Source organism: Mytilus trossulus, chromosome 8 (genome assembly GCF_036588685.1).
Source record: "Mytilus trossulus isolate FHL-02 chromosome 8, PNRI_Mtr1.1.1.hap1, whole genome shotgun sequence".
NCBI lineage: Eukaryota > Metazoa > Mollusca > Bivalvia > Mytilida > Mytilidae > Mytilus > Mytilus trossulus.
The window spans coordinates 52,694,643-52,720,657 of NC_086380.1; the positions used below are offsets into that span (position 1 = coordinate 52,694,643).

A 26,015-nucleotide genomic window follows, 5' to 3' on the forward strand; every position below is an offset into this window, starting at 1 on the left:
TTGTAGCTAACTTAATAAAGAGATAATAATATAAGCAAGATGTCAACTTATAAAATATAAATATAATCAACTGACCTTCATTTCCTTTTTTAGTATGTTTTTCCTCCAGAAAATTTCTTTGCAATGCATTTTCTATGGCTATTGTGTGTGCTTTTGTCCTTCCATAGGCTTACAATAATTTGTCAGATTTATCAGAATTTCCCGAGACGTACGTATAGTTTCAAACGCAAAAAAGAAGATCTTTGTTTGTTGTTTCACGTTTCCAATGTGTAAAATTTTACCATGTACATGACCCTGACACGTATTTTGTTTTTAACGTTACATGACGTATGTTGAAAAAAGAAAACAATGTCACCGTCAATTTGTGTAGGGGATTAAAAGGGAGTTTAGTTACTTAAGAATACAGGTGTCGTATGGAATTGAAAAAAAAACCCACACCTTTTAATCAAAATTTCATTCCTATCTTTAATAGAATCAGTATTTTAAAGTACTTTTGAAACAGGTATAATGAAAAGAAGCTAAACGCCACTGTTTTGAAGTAGAAACGCAGCTATAACCAGATACAAATTGACATGGCTGGTGGTCACTAAAATTGATATAAAAAGTAAAACATGATGGCTTCAAAATTGTGTAGAAATTTGAAATAGGTTTCCCGGTTTCATCAAAAATTAAAACCGTTCTTTTCTGTTTTTGGATACGCAAACGTCATGTTAGGAAACATCGATTTTTTTGGCGAACAAAAAGATGGCTATTTTTTTTTAGAACGGACAGGATAAAGGAATAAGATTTGAATACACATCACCATGCACAATAGTATGTACAGAAGTAATTAACTTTAACCACATTTACAGTTTCAATGAACGGAAAATTATGAAATTCATTGCCGTCTCGAAATGTTTGAAAATGAAATGAATTTTACTCTTATATGAACTGTTTTTGTTAACTTTCATACGATACTATGAACAGCGCAGTTTTTGATATTGTCCGGTTTTTTCTTTCGAGGGCAACAGTGGAACGGTTCGGGTTTTCAAACAGAGGGTTCGGGTATTTTAATGAAAATTTGAATAAGAAAAAAGGCATTCTGAATCTTTCTTGTATATAACTGTCCCTCAGTGTAGAATAATTGCATATATTCACAATAAATCATCAATGCATATTATATAGTTACACACTAGGGGATAGGCTTGTCTGGTTAAGAAACCCTAACGGACGTATCCCCAAAGTGTCTAACTGTCTAACACCCGATGTTAAACCCTTTATTTGTCTTAAATGGAACCCTTCTATATACCTAACTATGACATCTTCATACAAACCATGTGCTAATATAGAGCAGCAGGTCAAGGTTAGCTGTATCGTGCATTCTTATTACATAGCATTACATCATGTTCATGGTATGTAGTTGTCAATATGGACGGGTATAAGACGGACGACATTTTTAGTCATTCATCGGATTTGACAGAAAGACCTGACGATAATGCAATATGTATTATCCCAGGTACTTACATGTATCAGTTTAATTAAGGTACTCAAACATGTATTTTACATGTAACGGCTTAAAAAAAAAACTCCCAATTTCTTCTCAACAGTTAACAAATATTCATAGTCGAACATACTGAGGCATATATGAGTTTGGATTAAAAATACGACGACCGGTCGACACGCTTAGCATACAAAAATATATGTTGCATATGTAGGAACCCACCTTGTTGGGCAATCCAAGGGCATAGGGTCCAAGGGCTGGAACCCCCTTTTTAACGATCAATGTTTTTGAATGGGAACATATGACTGGAACCCCCTTTTTATCTTGGGTTGGCTACCCCTTTTTAAACTGACTGGATCCGCCATGCGTTGCCCTCATTAGTCTTCAACGAACTAAACTTTATGAAAATAATCTTTATAAAGCACGAAAATGTCAGTATTCATCTCAAAAGCTAACAAAACCTTTGAATAGACTTATTAAGAAGGGATATAGTTACGATACTGTTGTCAGGTCATTACAGATTGCATATTGTGGTGTAAATATTGATTCACTTATAGGGTCTTTGCATCGGAACTAAAAAAAAATATTTAAGAACCAGTTGTGGGCATGACACGGGTTATGTTTTTTTCATATGTGACCAGCCACGACATATCCAGGCTTATGGAGGTAGAACGTCATTGTGATAAAAACGCCGTAAATTATATGTGACTAGCCACTTCCAGGCCTAGGAGGGAAAATTGACTAAAATTAGCTTTTTGTATATTTATGTAGAATATTCAGAAACAAAACTCTCTGTCATGTTATTATGACATACTTGTTGTAAAAGCAATGAAACGAGTCATTTCGAATAACGGTATGGAAATGAGACTGTTCTATGACGAATTTTATTTGTTGAAGTCACTAATATATAAAATACAAAATTATTGTATTTATTGGCTCTTAGTGGTGTTCAATAGCATATTCGAATAAAATTTCAAAAAAATTAATTTACTACAATACAAACAATTCTTAGCTCTATTTTAGAACATGTAATTTAAACTTGTTGAAATGAAGTTAGTTTAAAATTTGTCAAAGTAAGCTCTGAGAATTCCTTCTTTTAATTTAGATTTATTATGCACGTCTCTAAACATAATATGCGAAACGTAACATTTTATAAGTAGGTGTTCTCATATATGCATTTGATATGGTGCATTTATCATGGATATTTTTCAGACTTCATTTATGAAAGAAAATTTTTAGGAGCATTTTTGTTTTGTTTGTAGCTCAATTTGAAACATGTTGTTTAAACTTGTTGAAATGAAGTTAGTTTAAAAGTTGTCAAACTAAGCTTTAAGAATTTCTTTTTTAATTTAGATTTATTATGCATGTCTCTAAACATAGTATGCGACGCGTAACCGTTTATAAGTAGGTGTTCTCTTATAAGTATTCGATGCGGTGTATTTATCATGGATATATTTCAGACTTCATTTATGAAAGGAAATCTATAGAGCAGAAATTTGATTTTTTTTTATATCAATTTGAAATGTAGATTCAAATATTTCCCCCTTAAAACGATAAAGTTAAACTTCTTCAAAACGTATATATGATGTATAGTTCGGCGTCCGCAAAAAAGAAGCCAAGGAATGTGTTAATCTCTTCTTCACAAATACATATTTCATTGAATCTCGATATTTATCATGTTTTTAATTTTTCTAACAATGACAAGCAATATTTGATGAAAAAAATTATTATGTAGTTAAAAAATTAACAATGACGTTCTACCTTCATAAACCTGCAATTGTCATGGCGGGTCACATATATGTTATGATGGTATGATACTAAACCCCTCACGGGGAGGATTGTGCTTGATATACATATGATAACGAAATAATTTTTCAATCAGTTTAATTGAAAGTCCGGAGCTGGGATGTCAGTTAACTGCTAGTATTCTGATGTTACTTATGTATGATTGTCATTTTGTTTGTTTTCTTTGGTTACATCTTCTGACATCAGACTTAAACTTCTCTTGAACTGAATTTTAATGTGCGTATTGATATACGTTTACTTTTATGCACTGGCTAGAAGTATAGGGGGGTTGAGATCTCACACACATGTTTAATCCCGCCGCAATTTTTCACCTGTCCAAAGTCAGAAGCCTCTGGCCTTTGTTAGTCTTGTATTATTTTAATTCTAGTTTCTTGTGTACAATTTGGAGTTTAGTATAGCGTTCATTATCACTGATCTAGTATACATATTTATTCCGGGGCCAGCTGAAGGACACCTCGGGTGCAGGAATTTCTGGCTGCAAAAAAGACCTGTTGGTGACCTTCTGTTGTTGTCTGTTCTATGGTCGGGTTGTTGTTTATTTGACACATTCCCCATTTACATTCTCAATGTTATTTATATTTATTTTATCATTAAGACTTAGTCCGAATAAAATCTAAATGTTTTGAATGTATAATTTAGATAAAAGTTTTCTACTTGTATGTTCTTTAAAACATTGCAATATTGGATTAGAATTAAAGCTTCAAGCAAAGGAGTATTTAAATATTTTTTTTGCTAATTGGAATTGCCTGAAATGCGTTTTTGTTTGTTTGTATTCTATGAAAAAGTTTGTAGTGAATATTATGAGTTAACTCTCATATTCATGTTAAACACAAATTTCTATTTTTATGAAAAAAAATTAACTGTGTTTATTTGTGTAGAAGCAGGGGTTTCAAGACCTTGTGGTCAAAATCCATTGTTAGTCTTGTTTCAGAAATAGAAAGTATGAAATATAAAAATAGAACTGGGATGTAATACTTCGTAGATCAAAATAACATTTTTCAATTTAATGCAAAAGTTCTGTTCTGAAAACGTACATCTACTCTGCATTGTAAAATAGAATTGTATTTAATCCTTTATAAAACGGTCTTTAGAAAATAGTGCAGGAAACTCATAATCTTTCCTATTTCAATTCATGCTACTTTTGCTTTTTACTGATAACAATATTTGTTTGGTGAACCCCGGATTTAAAAAAAAAGTAGCAAGAAACCTACTAGACAGCAGTGAGGAATCAGAAAAATGCTATGTGATAAAACATATTCTACTAAAGAAGACCTTTCCTCCTTATAACCAATCCCCCCACGAACACATAAAAATCCTTGAATGAAATATTAAAAAAAAAAACACACACTTAACCCGCTCCATTTCTATTCCCATTGACAATAAAATTTTAATTAAATCTCATAAATAATTAACAATGACATTAATAGTTCATCTGCTTAGCACACTATATGTATGAATGTATCATTCCGAACTAGCTATGATAATTACATCACGAATATATGTTAGACTCAGATCGGCGTCCAGTTTCTAATCGACGTCCTTCCTCAAATCGACGTCCAAATATAATGTCACATTCTCAAATCGACGTCCAATATTTTGATACTCTAATTGACGTCCAATTTGATGTCATGTATTGCCAAAACGACGTCCGATTGATTGTGTAGTCTTCTCAAATCGATGTCAAATATCAATAAATGATTAATTACTGGACTTATACATGTTACACTTATACATGTTCATGTTTTGTAGGGTTCTTATGACAACTAAACTCTCAAGTATTTATACATACTTCCCTCAAAGATTTTTTTCAACCCGAAATAGTATAACATGTATATTAATGTTTATCACCGTAAAAATTAATCCAATCGATCTGCATTGTAGTGTGTCATTCATATTTATATATTAAAAAATACATGCATCATGCATATAAGTGATTATCAATGAGAAAACAACCCAACGACCTAAATAAAACAACAAACGACATCTAGAGAGCATTCTTCAGTCTGCAACAATAGACAATATATATATATATGGGTTTAAATTATTGTTGAAAGCCGTCCGGTTGCCTATAATTTCTCACATTCACCTTATTTGAACTCTTGTGGATAGTTGTCCTGTTCCATTGGAAATCATATCACATCTCCTAATTTTGATGTAGTTTAAATCTCCAAATTTAAAAATTACAGATCTTGTTGACATACTATTAGGTAATGAATAAAAAAAAAGATTTTCTTATTTGTCACACATAATATGTTTAAAAGTGTCAACTGGTTTTTATAGTTCGTTCTTATGTTGTACTGTTACATCACAGTTCTAACTGGTTAGAAAGAGGGGTTGAATCATGCTAACATGTTTAACCCCGCAACATTATAAATGTATGTGCTCGCCACATTATTTATGTGCCTGTTCCAAGTCAGGAAAATGTAACTTAGTGGTTGTCGTTGTTGCATTTTTGTTTTTCGTGCATTAGTTTGTATATCAACTGTGTCGTTATTTTCTCGTCTGAATTGTTTTACATTTGTCAGTTCGAGGCCTTTTATAGCTGACTATACGGTATGGGCGTTTTGTCATTTTTGAAGGCCCTACGGTGGCCTAAAGTTGTTTATTTCTATATCAATTGATCTCTTGTGAAGAGTTGTCTAATACGCAATGATACCACATCTTTGTTTTTTAAAAATAAGATTTCAGCTAATATCGGTTCAGTCTGATTTTGTATTCTGTGTCCAAAACGGACCTAGATTAGACAAGCTAAAAATTGAACGTCAATTAGAGAAGTCAAAAAATGGACATCGTTTAGTGAAGCCAAAACTTGGACGTCGATTAGATAGGCATAACATTGGCCGTCGATTTGAGGATATCATTTTGTGACGCAAGATTTGGACGGCGGTTTGAGGGACGGACGTCGTTTAGAGACCGGACTTGGATCTGAGTCTTACATATATACTCTGCATGTATTTATAAGATATGACAAACAGCAATATATACAAATGAACGATACTTGTTTATAGCAACATATAAGTGTTAATACACCATTATCAAACTGACGAATGCATTTGTGTCAATCCTTGAAAAGTACTTTAGGTGGTTGTTAAAAACTGCACTTGAGGTGTTCCCGCTACCGATCTCTATTGTATACGACGTCACCGTTGTTGTGACGTTAGCTATTCAGGGTTCCAATTCAAGTATCATTGCAAGTAGACGTTCTTATTTCTAAGTCTTAATTTGTGTCCGATACAATCACTCTACGATATTGGTGCCGCGACCAGGATAATGTAGGAAAATATATGTTGCCATGGTAACTGATACATGTCTTCTCAAATACTTCTCTTAATTTCTTGTTCCCTGTTTCCTTCTCATCTATTTGCTCAATTCCAAGTGTTTCTAACTTCCAAAACTTCTCCAGGTCCCATTCTTCTGTCTTTCTTGATGTCATTACATTCATCATAGATGTTGGCTGGTCATTGTAACTTGGTGTACCGTGAAGTGGTCCTGACAGTAAATAACCTATTTTTGATTTCACGGCAGTAGGTCCCTTACCTCTAATGATATGGTTTTCTATAATTGACCAATAGTAGTCGGCTCCTACAAGTCCTGAGACTTGGAAATTGTCGTTCACAGTTACTGGATATTCGAGTTTAATCCCGGATAAGTACGATACTTTAGCAGCTTTGCGGGTGTAAGTTTTGAGTGATTCGGCGATTTCCGGTACGATCAATACTCTGATCGGCAATTTTCCTTCGTCTGTGAGCAAATAAATAGTTGCAGCTTTAAAGGGTCTTATTTTCGTACTTATGCGATGTCCCCGAACCCGGATAAATTTAAACTTTCTGTGCCAGTTATTGATAACTGCAATTTAGCGGCTAAGTCTTCTGTGATGAACGACCTATGTGCGCCCTCATCAAAAAGAATGTTGGCATCTAAAGATTGTAGTCCTGAACTTACAGGATTTATTGCGGTTTTGAGCATGACATTCGTGGTTGCCTGTGAATGCTAAATTGTGTCCGTTTCCTTCGCGTTGTGTTGAATGGTACTTACGTTCACACTTTCTTCTTTATCTACTTGTGCATTATCCTTACATAACTCGTGTGATGACGCTTATGACATTTTTTGCATGTTTTATTTGACTTAAAATCAACCAAGTTATGATGTCCTAACGTTTGATGAATACTACCCACCAGACGAGCGAAGACGGATGCAAAGAGGAAAAGATAAAAATGTAGACCAAATGACACTATCGTATAATTTTATGGACTGTTAACTGTTCGTGCTTTATTACAGAAATAATTCTATTTTATTCGTGTTCATTATCAAAGACAGTTAAAGATATTCAAAGTATTATATTTTTCAGAAACAGTAATTCTAAGTGAAATTGTCATAATTTATTTTCATTTTATTGTTATCAAATTAATTGTGGGGTTCCCATAATGTTAAGAATTGCACTTGAGGTGTTTCCGCTACCACTGCTATTTAGGGTTCCAATACAAGTATCATTGCAAGTAGACGTTCTTATTTCTAAGCCTTATTGTGTGTCCGATACAATTACTCTACGATAGTGTTACATAATCATACACGGAGATAACTCTGTGAAACCAGCTGAACTTTTTAGTCACGTTCTATTGTTAAGAAAATATGAAGCTTCTCAATGATCAAAATAAGTTTTTTTCAAACATTTTTTTTTTCGATAAAGGGTCAGGTTCAATTTTGTACTTATAATTAAGTATGCCAGACTCGCGTTTCGTCTACATAAAACTTATGCGTGACGCTCATATCAAAATATTAATAAAGCCAAAGAAGTACAAAGTTGAAGGATAAGAAAGTCCATCTGTTGTTTTTTTTTTTTTTAAATTCAGAGTTTTGTAAACAGGAAATTTACAAAAATGACCACATTATTGATATTCATGTCAACACCGAAATGTTCACCAGCAGTGGCATCGACCCAGTGGTGTAATAGTTATCAAGATTATAATTAAGTACGCCAGACGTGCGTTTCGTCTACATAAGACTCATTAGTGAAGCTCATATCAAAATGTTTATAAAGCCAAAGAAGTACAAAGTTGAAGAGCATTGAGGAACCAAAATTCTTAAAAGTTGTGTCAAATACGGCTGAGGTAATCTTTGCCTGAGATAAGAAAATCCTTAGTTTTTCGAAAAATTCAAAGTTTTGTAAACATGAAATTTACAGAAATTACCACATTATTGATATTCATGTCAACACCGAAATGTTGACTACTGGGCTGGTCATACTCTCGGGGACGAAACGTCCACCAGCAGTTGCATCGACCCAGTGGTGTAAATAGTATATATAGCCAAAAATTAACATGATTAACACAGTTTGCAAAATTCCATATAATCTTCTTTTTTACATAGTTGTCATCAATTCATGTGTTGAACCGCTGCTAATTACATTTTGTAATATCATAAATCTAATTCTTAGAAGGAAGGTTTTTTTCTAAAAATCAAATTTTACATTCATCAATTTTAAAATAGATTAGAATACATTTATATGAATGATGATCAAATGCTTTTGAAAACTGATTAGATGAGATTTTGTGATATATACTTAGCCAAAAAAAAAATTGCAACAAATTATAATTTTATTTAATTACAACAAAATATGATTTTAATAACAAAACGGAACTATGAAAAGTCATAAGCAAACCGAATGTTTATTACTCACATTCAAGAAGCATTTTTTTATATGGAGTGCAGTAGGGTCCGAGTATCAAAATGGGTACAGTTTTATTCAAAATCAATATATCGTACATGCTCCACGTGCATAGATGACGGATTGGCAGCGTTTAGCAGCATTCCATTCAGTATCTTTTTAATGTGTCGTTTTGGAATTTTATTTCATTCCCTTATTAAAGCATTTTCAATTTTTTTTTTAAATTTGGGAAATGATGAATCAGCATAAATTCACAGTTAAGAGTATGCATAGTTATGTACAGACCTGGATTTTTACGGATGCGTCGGTTCAGCAAAGCCTATACATGTTCAATCGGATTTAGGAGTGAGTATCAACTTGGCCATTCTTTTGCATTTTCAGTTTGTCTGTATCCTGTATTCTTCCACCATATTTGTTTTCTGCACAGTTTTTTTGTGTGTCGCAACATGTCGTTTAGATATTTTACATATGATATCGAACAATTATTGTGCATTTTATTTTCATCCTGTATGATCGAAAACTTTTTTTTTGGGGAAGAGTTATCTTTCCGAACACTGTTTGTCCTTTTATTACTTCTCTTTATAAAATAAGCTACCGTGAATGAACCCAACAAATTAATTTTTCCAAATTGCTCGTTACATCTTCAAGATATTGTTCTCATTGATTCGAAGCAATATGCAGACTCAATATACGAGTTATTTCCCCTTCTGTATTTTATATAAAGAACCTGCATTTGTAGCTAGTAATCAACAAGTGATAGAGCCCTAGGATCTTTTGATTTAAGGTCCTTGGTCCATTTAAAATATAATGTCAATTTTGGTAGTTTTCTCTTCTCTTATATTCCAAATAAACTCATCATAGATACCAGGATTTACTTAGTTGTACGGTGATATTACTCGTAACACATATAGTATGTGTCTTTTTATTCAAATTGTTCCGTAACCATAAACCAGAAGTGAAATTTTGTATACCGAAAGTACCTATTCATCTTTCTTTTTTTTTTAGCAAAAATATATAAAAACTATATATTTTTGAAATCAGTGTATATTAAACTACCATCTGACAAAAACATTGACATTTTAGACTAGAAGTGAATATTGTTCTACCAAAATATGAGTTGGACGGAAAGACGTTCAATGGTTCTCTGAACAAATGGTTTTTACTTATATATTTGCAATCGCCTCATTGTTTTTTTTTTTGCGCAGTATTGTTGTTTTAAAAATTAAATATTTGATACATGTATATAATTTTGAACAGTTTATACGTTTTTGAAAGTGACACTTTTCAACCATTTTGTTAATCGAACACTTTGCGTTGTCAAACTTATATCTCCGAACCCTGATTGTTTTGTGGTTTATTTCACCATATGCATTGGATAATAGTGAAATGCATTTGTAACCGGTAAATCATGAGTGATAGGGTCTTGGATTTGAGGTCATTGTTTCATTAAAATGAAAAAAAAAGGTAATGTTTATTAATCTTAGTTTATTATCACTTAAGATAGCGACAAACATTTTTTTCTAAATTGTAAGTTTCGACACATCGTGAGACATACTTTTTTGGTGGAAAATGTATGTTGATATTTAATTGGATGTGTTTCACCCTTTTTTAGCTGTGTGTTGTTCTAACACACAAATCATATACATTTTGGACAGTAGAGACTATAGTTCTTTTGATTTAGGTCCTTGCTTATGACCTTGAAATTGAGGTCGAGGTTAAAACTAAATTTGACGTTCTACATTTTAATCTTTGCTGTATATTATTATTGGTAAATGATAAAGTCATAGTTCATTTCACATTGAAACCTTTTGTAGCCCGGACGTTTTTTATTTTTTGCATGATTTTATCCCTTCGTTTGATGTGTTTGAGCTCTTGATTTTGCTCCTTGATTATAATTTATATCTAGAAAATGACTATGAGGGTCGGTTGAAAAAAAAACTTACGACAAAAGAGATGATTTCAGCTCCCAATAGTGAAGCATTGGGAAACTGAAATCATCACTTCGTAATTTTACGACCGCCATCACGAGTTGATTGACCCTTTTGGAATATCTGTTATATACATGATATCTGATATTTTCCTTATGTCGTAACTACAATCCCGTTCCCTTTTCACGAAGTGACCTAATGAATTAGACTTTTTACTTTATTTTTGATTTTTTTTACCTATTGTGTCTGTTTGTTTTGTTCACGCATCATTATCAATATTATTAAATTTATGCGATTGTCGTACAAGTGAGAGTCGAATTGTTAGCCAATATTTTTTTTGTACTTTAATCATTTGTATGATATAGTTTGTATTACACGTCTGTATGATAATACGAATATTGTATACCTTTTATTTCAGTATGGTGACACTCCCTTACACGCAGCTGCTGAAGGTGGATTCATCAACATTGTTAAATTGTTATTAGAAAGAGCAGATATAGATCCGAATAAAGAAAATAGGGTATGTGATGACGTCCTTTACAGGACAGTCCAACTTTGTAAACTCTTTCATCAAACCAAATAAGAATATAACTGAAAATGTTTTATCGAAATATACAAACTATCAAAAATATGAATAAATCAATTTGGAAAGTCCATAATCACATGGCAAAATCAAATAACAAAACACATCAAAATCGAATGGACAAGAACTTCATATTCCTGACTTGGTACAGGCATTTTCAAATGTAGAAAATGGTAGATTAAACCTGGTTTTATAGCGCGAACCCTCTCACTTTATGACATTCGAAATGCCAAGACGCACTTCAAATCAAATAATTTTGTTTGATAGGAATCAAAGACGGTCAATCTATATAGTAAGATTCGTTTCCTTAGTTGCGGTTTATTTTGCATTCCAATTGCACAGATAAATTAAGACAATGATTTATCATTCATGAACTATGTATATACAACAACTACTTATCTGATAAAGTCTGAAAATGGGAAACCTTGATGACTGTAGATGTAGTATTATTGTATAAAAAGATGCACACAGTTTCACTACCAACTAAAGATATGATTTCGATTATGATATATTGCATGATAGATAATCAAATGTGTTTTAAACCCGAAGAAAAAAATGTTTTTCTTTGTTTCATATCAAACAACATAGATCAATCATCTGTGTTTTTATGATTGATGAGTCTGATTAAAAGAAAATTAATTATTTTCTAAATAAAATAAAAAGCTCACTGCTTGAAATGATGCATTTAATATGAAAGGAGTATGTTCGATAAGGTCCTAAAATGGCCCCCTTTTTAGCGTAAATTTCAAATTCAGATTAATCGACCAATATCACGATAAATTACAGCTAATCCATTGACTAGCTAGGATATACACCATTTTGTTGGAAATTTTACGTTTCTGCGTTTCATTATGACGTCACAAGGTGAACTCATATTGATTTTCACGAAAAAATCAATGAAAATGGGTAAATTTCCATAGATTATTGGACAGGAAATATAGAGCGCATACGTCGACAACAAAGATCTTTTAAAATAATGTTTGTGAAGACATTTCACACGTCTTATTTGAATCTTAAGCTTGTCGACGCCTGCGCTCTATGTTTCCTGGTCCTTCATTTGGTTGCAATCTGGCTTATTTTGACAAATTTCACCAAAATCCCTTATTTTGACCTTTTTGGGATGTAAAAATTAACGTGTTAGAAGTAAACTTTGACAAAAACAGTTCTGTGTAACTTTCTAACATGTCTTTAAGGCAACTTGAAACAGTTATTGTCTTGTTACTATGAACTTTATAATTGGGGCCAAATATGGCTCTTACCGAACTTACTCCTTTAATGCATAGTTTATGCATATCAAATTTCAAATTGAAATAAAATATATGCATTTCACTGAAAAAAATCGAATTTTACTAGAATTTAAACTGAATTCAATTGAAATAAATTTCCAATTTTTAACCTAGTTTAAGATATTTTTAAATCTGATTCATTTCATATAAATGTTCGCCTTAATAAGCATTGCTTTTTTTTAAATATATAATAAACTTTGAAGTAAAATAAGAAAAAAAAACCTTAATAAATTTCAAGGTTAATTGTAATCTATTTAAAAAAAATCCATATTTTTTGGTTTATAACTTATGCTAGTTAGGACTTTTATTAGATTTAATACGATTTAAGGTAAATATAAGTCTTTTTTATCCGAAGTACCTACAAAAATAATCATGGAAATAAAAAATAAAGAAAAAGACGGAAGTTTTGCTCTCTTAGTGTTTTCTTCTTTGAGGGAAAATACCTTTACTGTAACTAAAACATCTGGTTTGAAAATTTATGGATATAAGAAAAATGAAGAACAGAAGGAAATTCAATGAATATAATTATTAAACTTGGACGCAAATCATGGATCGTTCGACTTTTCTTATCCATATTTACAAAGTTTAAGACTTAAAAGGAATAGATTGCTTCTCAGTTTAATACTAGTAGAATAACCTTTGTTGTTTGGAATTTACAAATATATAGTATGTATAATATTTTGGTCCTCAATGCTCTTCAATTTCGTACTTTATTTGGCCGTTTTAACTGTTTTGGATTCGAGCGTCACTGATGAGTCTTTTGTAGACGAAACGCGCGTCTGGCGTATATACTAAATTTAGTCCTGATATCTATGATGAGTTTATTTACAACCACTGGGTCGATGCCACTGCTGGTGGAGATTTATTTCCCCGAGGGAATCACAAGCCCAGTAGTCAGCACATTTTGTGCTGACATGAATTGTCATAGTTATGGTTATATTTATAAATTTACAGTTTACAAATTTTTGAATTTTTTGAAATACTAAGGATTTTCTACCTCAGGCATAGATAACCTTAGCTGTATTTGGCAAAACTTTTAGGAATTTTGGTCCTCAATGCTCTTCAACTTCGTACTTCATTGACCTTTTTAACTGTTTTGGATTCGAGCGTCACTGATGAGTCTTTTGTAGACGAAACGCGCGTCTGGCGTTTATACTAAATTTAGTCCTGATATCTATGATGAGTTTATTTACAACCACTGGGTCGATGCCACTGCTGGTGGAGATTTATTTCCCCGAGGGTATCACAAGCCCAGTAGTCAGCACTTTTTGTGCTGACATGAATTGTCATAGTTATGGTTATATTTATAAATTTACAGTTTACAAATTTTTGAATTTTTTGAAATACTAAGGATTTTCTACCTCAAGCATTGATTACCTTAGCTGTATTTGGCAAACTTTTAGGAATTTTGGTCCTCAATGCTCTTCAACTTTGTACTTCATTGGCCTTTTTAACTGTTTTGGATTCGAGAGTCACTGATGAGTCTTTTGTTGAAGAAACGCGCGTCTGGCGTATATACTAAATTTAGTCCTGATATCTAAGATGAGTTTATTTACAACCACTGGGTCGATGCCACTGCTGGTGGAGAATTATTTCCCCGAGGGTATCACAAGCCCGACATGAATTGTCATAGTTATGGTTATATTTATAAATTTACAGTTTACAAATTTTTTAATTTTTTGAAATACTAAGGATTTTCTACCTCAGGCATAGATTACCTTAGCTGTATTTGGCAAAACTTTTAGGAATTTTGGTCCTCAATGCTCTTCAACTTCGTACTTCATTTTTCGCCTTTTTAACTGTTTTGCATTCGAGCGTCACTGATGAGTCTTTTGTAGACGAAACGCGCGTCTGGCGTATATACTAAATGTAGTCCTGATATATAAGATGAGTTTATTTACAACCACTGGGTCGATGCCACTGCTGGTGGAGAATTATTTCCCCGAGGGTATCAGAAGCCCAGTAGTCAGCACTTTTTGTGCTGACATGAATTGTCATAGTTATGGTTATATTTATAAATTTACAGTTTACAAATTTTTGAATTTTTTGAAATACTAAGGATTTTCTACCTCAGGCATAGATAACCTTAGCTGTATTTGGCAAAACTTTTAGGAATTTTGGTCCTCAATGCTCTTCAACTTCGTACTTTATTTGGCCTTTATAACTGTTTTGGATTCGAGAGTCACTGATGAGTCTTTTGTAGACGAAACGCGCGTCTGGCTTATATACTAAATTTAGTCCTGATATCTATGATGAGTTTATTTAGACCCATTGAAGACTGTAAAGATAAAACTACAGTTACTGTTATCTAAATATCTTAAGTCATTCATTTTCAAAGTTCAATACTAGTCTTTACTTATATGTAAAGAATGCCAATGCCTCTGAATTTATTTTACAACTTAAAGTGTAAAAAATTAAGACATGCAAAAAAGCATGAATGTTTGAAATAAACTACACAGGACAAGGCTATCTTTCTGCGTGATTTTGATTTGGGCAATTAGAACAGATATATCATATTTACCCGCGTATGGCGTATGAATTTCCCAACAAATACGATTTTCTGACTTTTTAAAATGTTTTTGGTGTCCCAGCAAAACTTTAATGAGCCATATTGTCTAAAGGTTCACGTAAACGTACCACAATCTTACAGGCAATTATTTAGTTCCAACCTGACAAATCATACAGGATGGTCTTGAGTTTTTGATTTCAGGTTTTTGCTAAAGTTGTGTATCATGGCATTTCTTTTGCTGTTTTCCTTTTATTTGTATTCTTACTATGAAGTCCCTCATAGTTCTGACGTGACTAAGTATATGTCTAACGAGCATCGTGATTTTGGCTTTGTGGTTTTCCTAATTCTGCTTGATCTAGAGGGTTGACTCGAAAGCATGACCTTAGTGTAGAGTCATGTGTCCCTCGTATTCATAATTAACTGAAATCATACTGTATCGGGAACTTTTTGTGTGTTGATGTCTTTGCCAGTTGTAACTGTGCATTTATCATGATCTAAAAAAATCAGTTATATTGTAAATATATGTGTATATATATATAATGTTCTACGCTATGTGTTGCTGGATACCAATTTTTGTCACGTCAATCAATTTTGATTGTTTGGATTGCTCACGCATCATTGTCAATAAAATGCAAATACAATAATGTATATGTAATTGTCATATAAGTTGGAGGCTAAGCGAGAAATACAACCACATTGACACCAACATAAAATTTGGAAACTGTCAAAACCAAGTCACGAATATGCAAGTTGCTGTTAGATCTTTCCATTGGTTAATGAATTCGAGCCTTTCTTTTTGTCAGTTTTTACGGACTTGACCTTTATGATTTTACCGTTGAGTTCGATATTTGCGTCAGTACATTCTTTGAATCTAACAACCATAAAGAATGATTTCATGGACACTTACAATCTCAGATATCGGTAATATAGTTTAGGCTGCCTATTTACAAAACTCCATTGAACAATTTATTCAGACATACATTTGTAGGTCTGTATTTGTTTGTTATGTCTGGCAAGTGTATGGGTTTGGTGAATATATATTGTGCCCGTTTATAATACTCCATGGAACAATTCATTCAGACATAGGTCTGAATTAGTTTGTTAATGTCTGGTAATGGTATAGGTTGGTGGATATATTGTGCCTGTTTACAATACTCCATGGAACAATTCATTCAGACATAGGTCTGTATTTGTTTGTTATGTCTGGTAGTGGTATAGGTTGGTGGATATATGGTGCTTGTTTACAATGCTCCATGGAACAGTTCATTCAGACATAGGTCTGTATTTGTTTGTTAATGTCTGGTAATGTTATAGGTTGGTGGAAATATTGTGCCTGTTTACAATACTCCATAGAACAATTCATTCAGACATAGGTCTGTATTTGTTTGTTATGTCTGGTAATGGTATAGGTTGGTGGATATATGGTGCTTGTTTATAATACTCCATTTAACAATTCATTTAGACATAGGTCTGTATTTGTTGGTTAATGTCTGGTAATGTTATAGGTTGGTGGATATATTGTGCCTGTTTACAATACTCCATGGAACAATTCATTCAGACATAGGTCTGTATTTGTTTGTTATGTCTGGTAGTGGTATAGGTTGGTGGATATATGGTGCTTGTTTACAATGCTCCATGGAACAGTTCATTCAGACATAGGTCTGTATTTGTTTGTTAATGTCTGGTAATGTTATAGGTTGGTGGAAATATTGTGCCTGTTTACAATACTCCATAGAACAATTCATTCAGACATAGGTCTGTATTTGTTTGTTATGTCTGGTAATGGTATAGGTTGGTGGATATATGGTGCCTGTTTATAATACTCCATTTAACAATTCATTTAGACATAGGTCTGTATTTGTTGGTTAATGTCTGGTAATGTTATAGGTTGGTGGAAATATTGTGCCTGTTTACAATACTCAATAGAACAATTCATTCAGACATTGGTCTGTATTTGTTTGTTATGTCTGGTTATCTTATAGGTTGGTGGATATAGTGTTCCTATTTACAATACTCCATATAACAATTCATTCAGACATTGGTCTGTATTTGTTTGTTTATATCTGGTTATCTTATAGGTTGGTGGATATAGTGTTCCTATATACAATACTCTATAGAACAATTAATTCAGACATTGGTCTGTATTTGTTTGATAATGTCTAGTTATCTTATAGGTTGGTAGATATAGTGTTCCTATTTGCAATACTCTATAGAACAATTAATTCAGACATTGGTCTGTATTTGTTTGTTAATGTCTAGTTATCTTATAGGTTGGTGGATATAGTGTTCCTATTTACAATACTCCATGGAATAATTCATTCAGACATAGTTTTGTATTTGTTTGTTTTGTCTGGAAATGGTATAGGTTGGTAGATATATTGTGCCTGTTTATAATACTACATGGAACAGTTCATTCAGACATAGTTTTGTATTTGATTGTTATGACTGGTAATGGTATAGGTTGGTTGATATAGTGTGCCTGTTTATAATACTACATGGAACAATTCATTCAGACATAGGTCTGTATTTGTTTGTTATGTCTGGTAATGGTAAAACTTGGTGGACATATGGTGCCTGTTTACAATACTCCATGAAACAGTTCATTCAGACTTAGGTCTGTATTTGTTTGTTATGTCTGGTAGTGGTATAGGTTGGTGGATATATGGTGCTTGTTTACAATGCTCTATGGAACAGTTCATTCATACATAGGTCTGTATTTTTTTGTTATGTCTGGTAATGATATAGGATGGTGGATATATTGTTCCTGGTTATAATACTCCAAGGAACAATTCATTCACACATAGATCGGTATTTTATTGTTATGTCTATTAATGGTATTTGTTGGTGGATATATGATGCCTGTTAAAATACTCCACGGAACAATTCATTCAGACATAGGTCTGTATTTGTTTGTTATGTCTGGTAATGTTATAGGTTGGTGGAAATATTGTGTCTGTTTATAATACTCCATGGAACAATTCATTCAGACATAGTTTTGTATTTGTTTATTATGTCTTGTAATGGTATCGGTTAGTAGATATATTGTTTCTATTAACAATACTCCATGGAACAACTCATTCAGGCATAGGTCTGTATTTGTTTGTAAATGTCTGGTAATGTTATAGGTTGGTGGATATATGGTGCCTGTTTATAATACTCCATTTAACAATTCATTCAGACATAGGTCTGTATTTGTTTGTTATGTCTGGTAATGGTATAGGTTGGTGGATATATTGTGTCTGTTAAAATACTCCACGGAACAATTCATTCAGACATTGGTCTGTATTTGTTTGTTATGTCTGGTAATGGTATAGGTTGGTGGATATATTGTGTCTGTTAAAATACTCCATGGAACAATTCATTAAGACATATGTCTGAAGTTGTTTGTAATGTCTGGTAATGGTATAGGTTGGTGGATATAGTATGCCTGTTTATAATACTCCATGGAATAATTCATTCAGACATAGTTTTGTATTTGTTTGTTTGTTTTGTCTGGTAATGGTATAGGTTGGTAGATATATTGTGCATGTTTATAATACTACATGGAACAGTTCATTCAGACATAGTTTTGTATTTGATTGTTATGTCTGGTAATGGTATAGGTTGGTAGATATCTTGTGCCTGTTTATAATACTACATGGAACAGTTCATTCAGACATAGGTCTGTATTTATTTGTTATGTCTGGTAATGGTATAGGTTGGTTGATATATTGTGCCTGTTTATAATACTACATGGAACAATTCATTCAGACATAGGTCTGTATTTGTTTGTTATGTCTGGTAATGGTAAAAGTTGGTGGACATATGGTGCCTGTTTACAATACTCCATGAAACAGTTCATTCAGACTTAGGTCTGTATTTGTTTGTTATGTCTGGTAATGATATAGGATGGTGGATATATTGTTCCTGGTTATAATACTCCAAGGAACAATTCATTCACACATAGATCTGTATTTGTTTATAATGTCTTGTAATGGTATCGGTTAGTAAATATATTGTTTCTATTAACAATGCCCCATGGAACAGTTCATTCAAAAATAGGTCTGTATTTGTTTGTTATGTCTGGTAATGTTATAGGTTGGTGGAAATATTGTGTCTGTTTATAAAACTCCATGGAACAATTCATTCAGACATAGTTTTGTATTTGTTTATTATGTCTTGTAATGGTATCGGTTAGTAGATATATTGTTTCTATTAACAATACTCCATGGAACAATTCATTCAGGCATAGGTCTGTATTTGTTTGTTAATGTATGGTAATGTTATAGGTTGGTGGATATATGGTGCCTGTTTATAATACTCCATTTAACAATTAATTCAGACATAGGTCTGTATTTGTTTGTTATGTCTGGTAATGGTATAGGTTGGTGGATATAGTGTGCCTGTTTATAATACTCCATGGAATAATTCATTCAGACATAGTTTTGTATTTGTTTGTTTTGTCTGGTAATGGTATAGGTTGGTAGATATATTGTGCCTGTTTATAATACTACATGGAACAGTTCATTCAGACATAGTTTTGTATTTGATTGTTATGTCTGGTAATGGTATAGGTTGGTAGATATCTTGTGCCTGTTTATAATACTACATGGAACAGTTCATTCAGACATAGGTCTGTGTTTATTTATTATGTCTGGTAATGGTATTGGTTGGTTGATATATTGTGCCTTTTTATAATACTACATGGAACAAATCATTTAGACATAGGTCTGTATTTGTTTGTTATGTCTGGTAATGGTAAAAGTTGGTGGACATATGGTGCCTGTTTACAATACTCCATGAAACAGTTCATTCAGACTTAGGTCTGTATTTGTTTGTTATGTCTGGTAATGATATAGGATGGTGGATATATTGTTCCTGGTTATAATACTCCATGGAACAATTCATTCAGACATAGTTTTGTATTTGTTTATTATGTCTTGTAATGGTATCGGTTAGTAGATATATTGATTCTATTAACAATGCTCCATGGAACAGTTCATTCAGAAATAGGTCTGTATTTGTTTGTTATGTCTGGTAATGTTATAGGTTGGTGGAAATATTGTGCCTGTTTTACAATACTCCATTAAACAATTCATTCAGACATAGTTTTGTATTTGTTTATTATGTCTTGTGATGGTAGAGGCTAGTATATATATTGTTTCTATTAACAATGCTCCATGGAACAGTTCATTCAGACATAGGTCTGTATTTGTTTGTAATGTCTGGTAATGGTATAGGTTGGTGGAAATATTGTGCCTGTTTACAATACTTCATTGAACAATTCATTCAGATATAGTTTTGTATTTGTGTATTATGTCTTGTAATGGTATAGGCTAGTAGATATATTGTTTCTATTAACAATGCTCCATAGAACAGTTCATTCAGAAATAGGTCTGTATTTGTTTGTTATGTCTAGTAATGGTATAGGTTGGTTGATATATTGTGCCTGTTTACAATACTCCATGGATTAATTCATTCAGACATAGGTCTGTATTTGTTTGTTATGTCTGGTAATGGTATAGATTGGAGGATATATTGTGCCTCTTTATTATACTACATGGAACAGTTCATTCAGGCATTGGTCTGTATTTGTTTGTTATGTCTGGTAATGGTATAGGTTGGTGGATATATTGTGTCTGTTTATAATACTCCATGGAACAATTCATTCAGACATAGGTCTGTATTTGTTTGTTATGTCTGGTAATGGTAAAAGTTGGTGGACATATACTGCCTATTTACAATACTCTATTGAACAATTCATTCAGGCATAGGTCTGTATTTGTTTGTTATGTCTGGTAATGGTATAGATTGGTGGATATATTGTGCCTGTTTATAATACTCCATGGAACAATTCATTCAGACATAGGTCTGTATTTGATTGTTATGTCTGGTAATGGAATATGTTGGTGGATATATTGTTTCTATTAACAATACTCCATGGATCAATTCATTCAGACATAGGTCTACATTTGATTGTTACGGTTTCCGGACTCGTTTAAACAAATAAAGCATGTTACCTTGATATTTGAGTTATTGAAGAAGTATTTAATTAATCTTATATATTGTATGTAAAAATCAATAACTACAGTATATCAACAAGGTTCGTATATTCTAACGTATGTTCCGTATAAGCTTTCAACATGTTAATATTTCTAGTTATTTTATAACTGCAACTTTGTTTTACACATGACAATAGCTGTTGAAAATATAAAAAGAAAACTGATAATAGTCCAATTGTTAAAAGGAAACACAAGTTTTCAAATATGCGTTTTTGAGCGTTCTTGATGAAGGAAAATCAAAAAATATGCTTGCGACGCATGAACATTTTGAAAGTAACATATTTAATAGTTATACACTCAGGGATATGGGTGTCTGGTTAAGAAACCCTAACGGACGAACCCCGAAGTGTATAACTGGCTAACACCCTTTATTTGTTAATTTTGAATATAAATGAAAAAGAATGAATAGCATTTTTGTTAACAGTATCAGATCATGATTAATAAGAACTTTTATTATTTTAAATGAAACCCCACTAGTTACCTTACTTTGACATCTACATTCAAACTCTGATAAATGAGTAGACGTTACAAAAGTCAAAGCTGACATTTTGCATATTCTCGTTTAATCCATTTGCTAATATGGATCAACAGGTCAAGGTTGGCTGAATCATTCATTCTTATTATCAAACAATACATCATGTTCATGGTATGATGCTGTCAATATGGACGGGTATACTACGTCCGACATTTTGAGTCAGGCGTTGAATTTGGCATTACGGCCCGACGATAGTGCAATATTTATAACCCAAGGTACTTACAAGAATAAGTTTAATGAAGGTAATCATACATGTATTTTACATGTAACGGTTTAATAAAAAAAAAAAATCTAACACCACATCCATAGTCGAACATGCTGAGGCATATATGACTTTGGATTATAAATTCGACAACCGGACACGTGTAGCATACAAAAATACATGTTGCATATGAAGGAACCTTCTTGTTGGGTAATCCAAGGGGATATGGGTACTAAGGCTGGAACCCCTTTTCATGATCAATGTTTTTGAATGGGAACATATGACTGGAACCACCTTTTTATCTTGAGTCGGTTAACATTTTTTAAACTGACTGGATCCGCCACTTGGTGTCATCATTAGTTTTCAACAAACCAAACTTTATATTTAATTTATCATTAAGAATTAGTCTTAATAAAATCAAAAGGTTTTGAATGTATAATTTAGATAAAAGTTTTCTACTTGTATGATCTTTAAAACATTGGAATATTGGATTATAAATGTTAAGATTGTGTAGTCTTCTCAAATCGATGTCAAATATCAATAAATGATAAATTACTGGACTTACACATGTTACACTTATACATGTTCATGTTTTGTAGGGTTCTTATGACAACTAAATTTTCAAGTATTTATACATACCTCCCTCAAAGATGTTTTCAACCCGAAATAGTATAACATGTATATTAATGTTTATCTTCGTAAAAAGTTAATCCAATTGATCTACATTGAAGTGTGTCATTCATATTGATATATTAAAACATACATGCATCATGCATATCAGTGTTAGTCAATGAGAAAACAACCCAACAACAACAACAAAAAAACGACATCTAGAGAGCATTCTTCAGTCTGCAACAATAGACAATATATTAATACATGTATGGGTTTAAATTATTGTTGAAAGCTGTACAAATGCCTATTATTTCTCACATTCACTTTATTTGAACTCTTTGGAAATCATATCACATCTCCTAATTTTTATGTAGTTAATTCTCCAAATTTTAAAAATTACACAACTTGTTGACATACTAGTAGGTAATGAATTAAAAAATAGATTTTTTATATTTGTCACACATAATATGTTTAAAAGTGTCAACTGGTTTTTATAGTTCGTTCTAATGTTGTACTGTTACATCACAGTGCTAACTGGTTAGAAAGAGGGATTGAATCATGCTAACATGTTTATCCCTGCAACATTACAAATGTATGTGCTCGCCGCATTATGTATGTATGTGCCTGTTTTAAGTCAGGAGAATGTAATTTAGTGGTTGTCGTTGTTGTATTTTTGTTTTTCGTGCATTATTTTTTACATCAACTATGTCTTTATTTTCTCGTATGAATTGTTTTACATTTGTCACTTCGAGGCCTTTTATAGCTGACTATACGGTATGGGCGTTTCTCATTTTTGAAGGCCGAACGGTGGCCTATATCAATTGATCTCTTGTGAAGAGTTGTCTCATAAGCAATGATACCACATCTTTGTTTAAAAAAAAGATTTCAGCTGATATCGGTTCAGTTGAATTTTGTATTATGTGTCCAAAACGGACTTAGATTAGAGAAGCTAAAGCCATACTATGTTTACAACAACATATAAGTGTTAATACACAATTATCAAACTGACGAATGCGTTTGTTTAAATCCTTGAAAAGTACTTTATATGGTTGTTAAGAATTGCACTTGAGGTGTTCCCGCTACCGCTCTCTATTGTACACGACATCACCGTTGTTGTGACGTTAGCTATTCAGGGTTCCAATGCAAGTATCATTACAAGTAGACGTTCTTATTTCTAAGCCTTAATTTGTGTCCGATACAATCACTCTACGATAGTGGTGCATAACACTACATGGAGATAACTCTGTGAAACCAGCTGAACTTTTTAGTCACGTTCTATTGTTTAGAAAATATGAAGCTTCTCAATGATCAAAATTAGTTTTTTTTCAAACTGCTATGTATTCAACCATTTTTTTTTCGATAAAGAGTCAGGTTCAATTTTGTTTGTAATTTTGATATTCATGTCAAAGCCTCAAAGAAAATATTTTGTCAAAATTTAACAAAATCTAAACAAGCCAAATTAATTTCAGTCAAAGTGTTGGGTACAGGGATGGGCACGATTACTGACAAATGTAATCGATTAATAATCGATTACATGAAGGATTTTTGTGCAATCGATTAATAATCGATTACAGTTATTTTTGCATGTAATCGATTACAATCGATTACTTTATCAAAAGTAATTACATTACTTTTCGATTTCTGTCGATTACAAGATTTAAAACAATGAACAAAGTTTATACACAACTATGTTGCTCAACTTATTTAGAGTAGAACATTACAAAAACAGCTTTAAAAGCATGGTTAATAAAATGTTGTGTTGACAGTTGTTTCTAGATGGAAGCTCTTTCAGAGGGTTTAAACTATTTAAAAATCTTAAGTGAGTGATGATTAACATGAGAACATACATATGCAACCCCTGCATCAATTGCTTCTTTATGTTGCAGTTAATTTTCTCAATGGTTTGCAAAGTTTTTCTGTTATACTGACTTCAGTTTGATATACTAACTTATTATTATCAGATATATTTGAATAAAATTCAATCTTGGCAATGAAAGAGGTTTCCTACCTCTAAAAAAAAATATATATAAAAAATTAAAAACAATTTAAACATGTTAAAAGAATAATTTATAATATTATGAATGAATTCATCCCTTTGTTTGGATAATCGCCCTAATTACACATAATAAAACTGTCAATGTAGAATAATTTATAACCTAGGGACATATATGATCATATATAGTGAATAAATCTCCCACTTATAATTAATTAGACTTAATTGATATCAAAACAAAGTCTGTGTCTCCTTGATTAGAAGTCTATGATCATCTGATTAGTAAAAACAAGAATATTGTTGAGATTTCAAGATCAAAAACAATATGATTTTAGTTGCAAAATTTGAAAACATGTATCTATTACTGAATAAAAATTTCAATGCATTGGTTGATTATCAAAATGATTTTGTATTCTTTCCTTAAAATCTACACTGATTTGTACAACAATCGACTGTTTATGTAAATTTGTCTATACTATATAAGTTTACAAATATCTCGAAGCTTCATACGAATTCAAGTATAAACACTAATATATAACTTGATGTCATACCATTATGACGAATCAATGGTTATCTATTCTAACATAAATTGATAGATTAATTGTTGGTTGCTTTTCACTGCATTAGCACAAAAAGGCTATATCGTGGCAATAAGATAAATTGTAACTCTAATTGAAAATTAATCTTTAAGGAATATTATAACAATTACACTTACTACTTCAATGCAGTACATAACTAAACTTAAGACTACATGTTTTTTCCTATATTGAATTTATTTTACTTATTTTTAACTTTTTCATTTATTACATCATGTATATAGAAGGTCTAGAAGTATTGACAAACATTAAAAGTCTTTTATTTCAAATGCATGAAATATAGTAAATTTTGAAAGAAGATCTGGTTAATCTTATAAACTCTCAAGTTATATTAATACACTCTATTTTACAAATGTATCAGTACTATAAACTGATGAATACATGCAGTTGTCTTTTTTCATTTCAATTATAGGTTTCATTTTATCAAACTTATTTACTAAAGTAATCGAAATGTAATCGAAAGTAATCAATGATTACATCATAATTGTTGCTGTAATCGATTAAATTACGATTACATGTAATCGAAAATATGGTCGATTACATATTACTGTCGATTACTTGAAAAAATATAATCAATTACAATCGATTACGATTACAGATTACGATAACCCCATCCCTGGTTGGGTACCACCTTGTTTTGAATATTTGGTTATTTTGTATTGTTTTAATCATGAATACACTAACACATAACATGTTAAGCGATAGGAAATTTGTAAAATCACTCGAAAAAACACAAACGCACTCGAGAAAGGCCGGACTGCTCTCGAAAAAAACCCGAA

General features: G+C 32.0%; 1 protein-coding gene across 1 annotated transcript in view; it reads left to right on the forward strand.

The window, feature by feature from the left end:
* LOC134727751 (ankyrin-1-like) overlaps nucleotides 1-26,015 on the forward strand; it is a 619,083-nt gene that overhangs the window by 268,462 nt on the left and 324,606 nt on the right. The window contains exon 11 of the mRNA XM_063592138.1: nucleotides 11,298-11,399. Coding sequence (XP_063448208.1) covers nucleotides 11,298-11,399 — 102 coding nt within the window. The remainder of the gene's footprint in view (nucleotides 1-11,297; nucleotides 11,400-26,015) is intronic.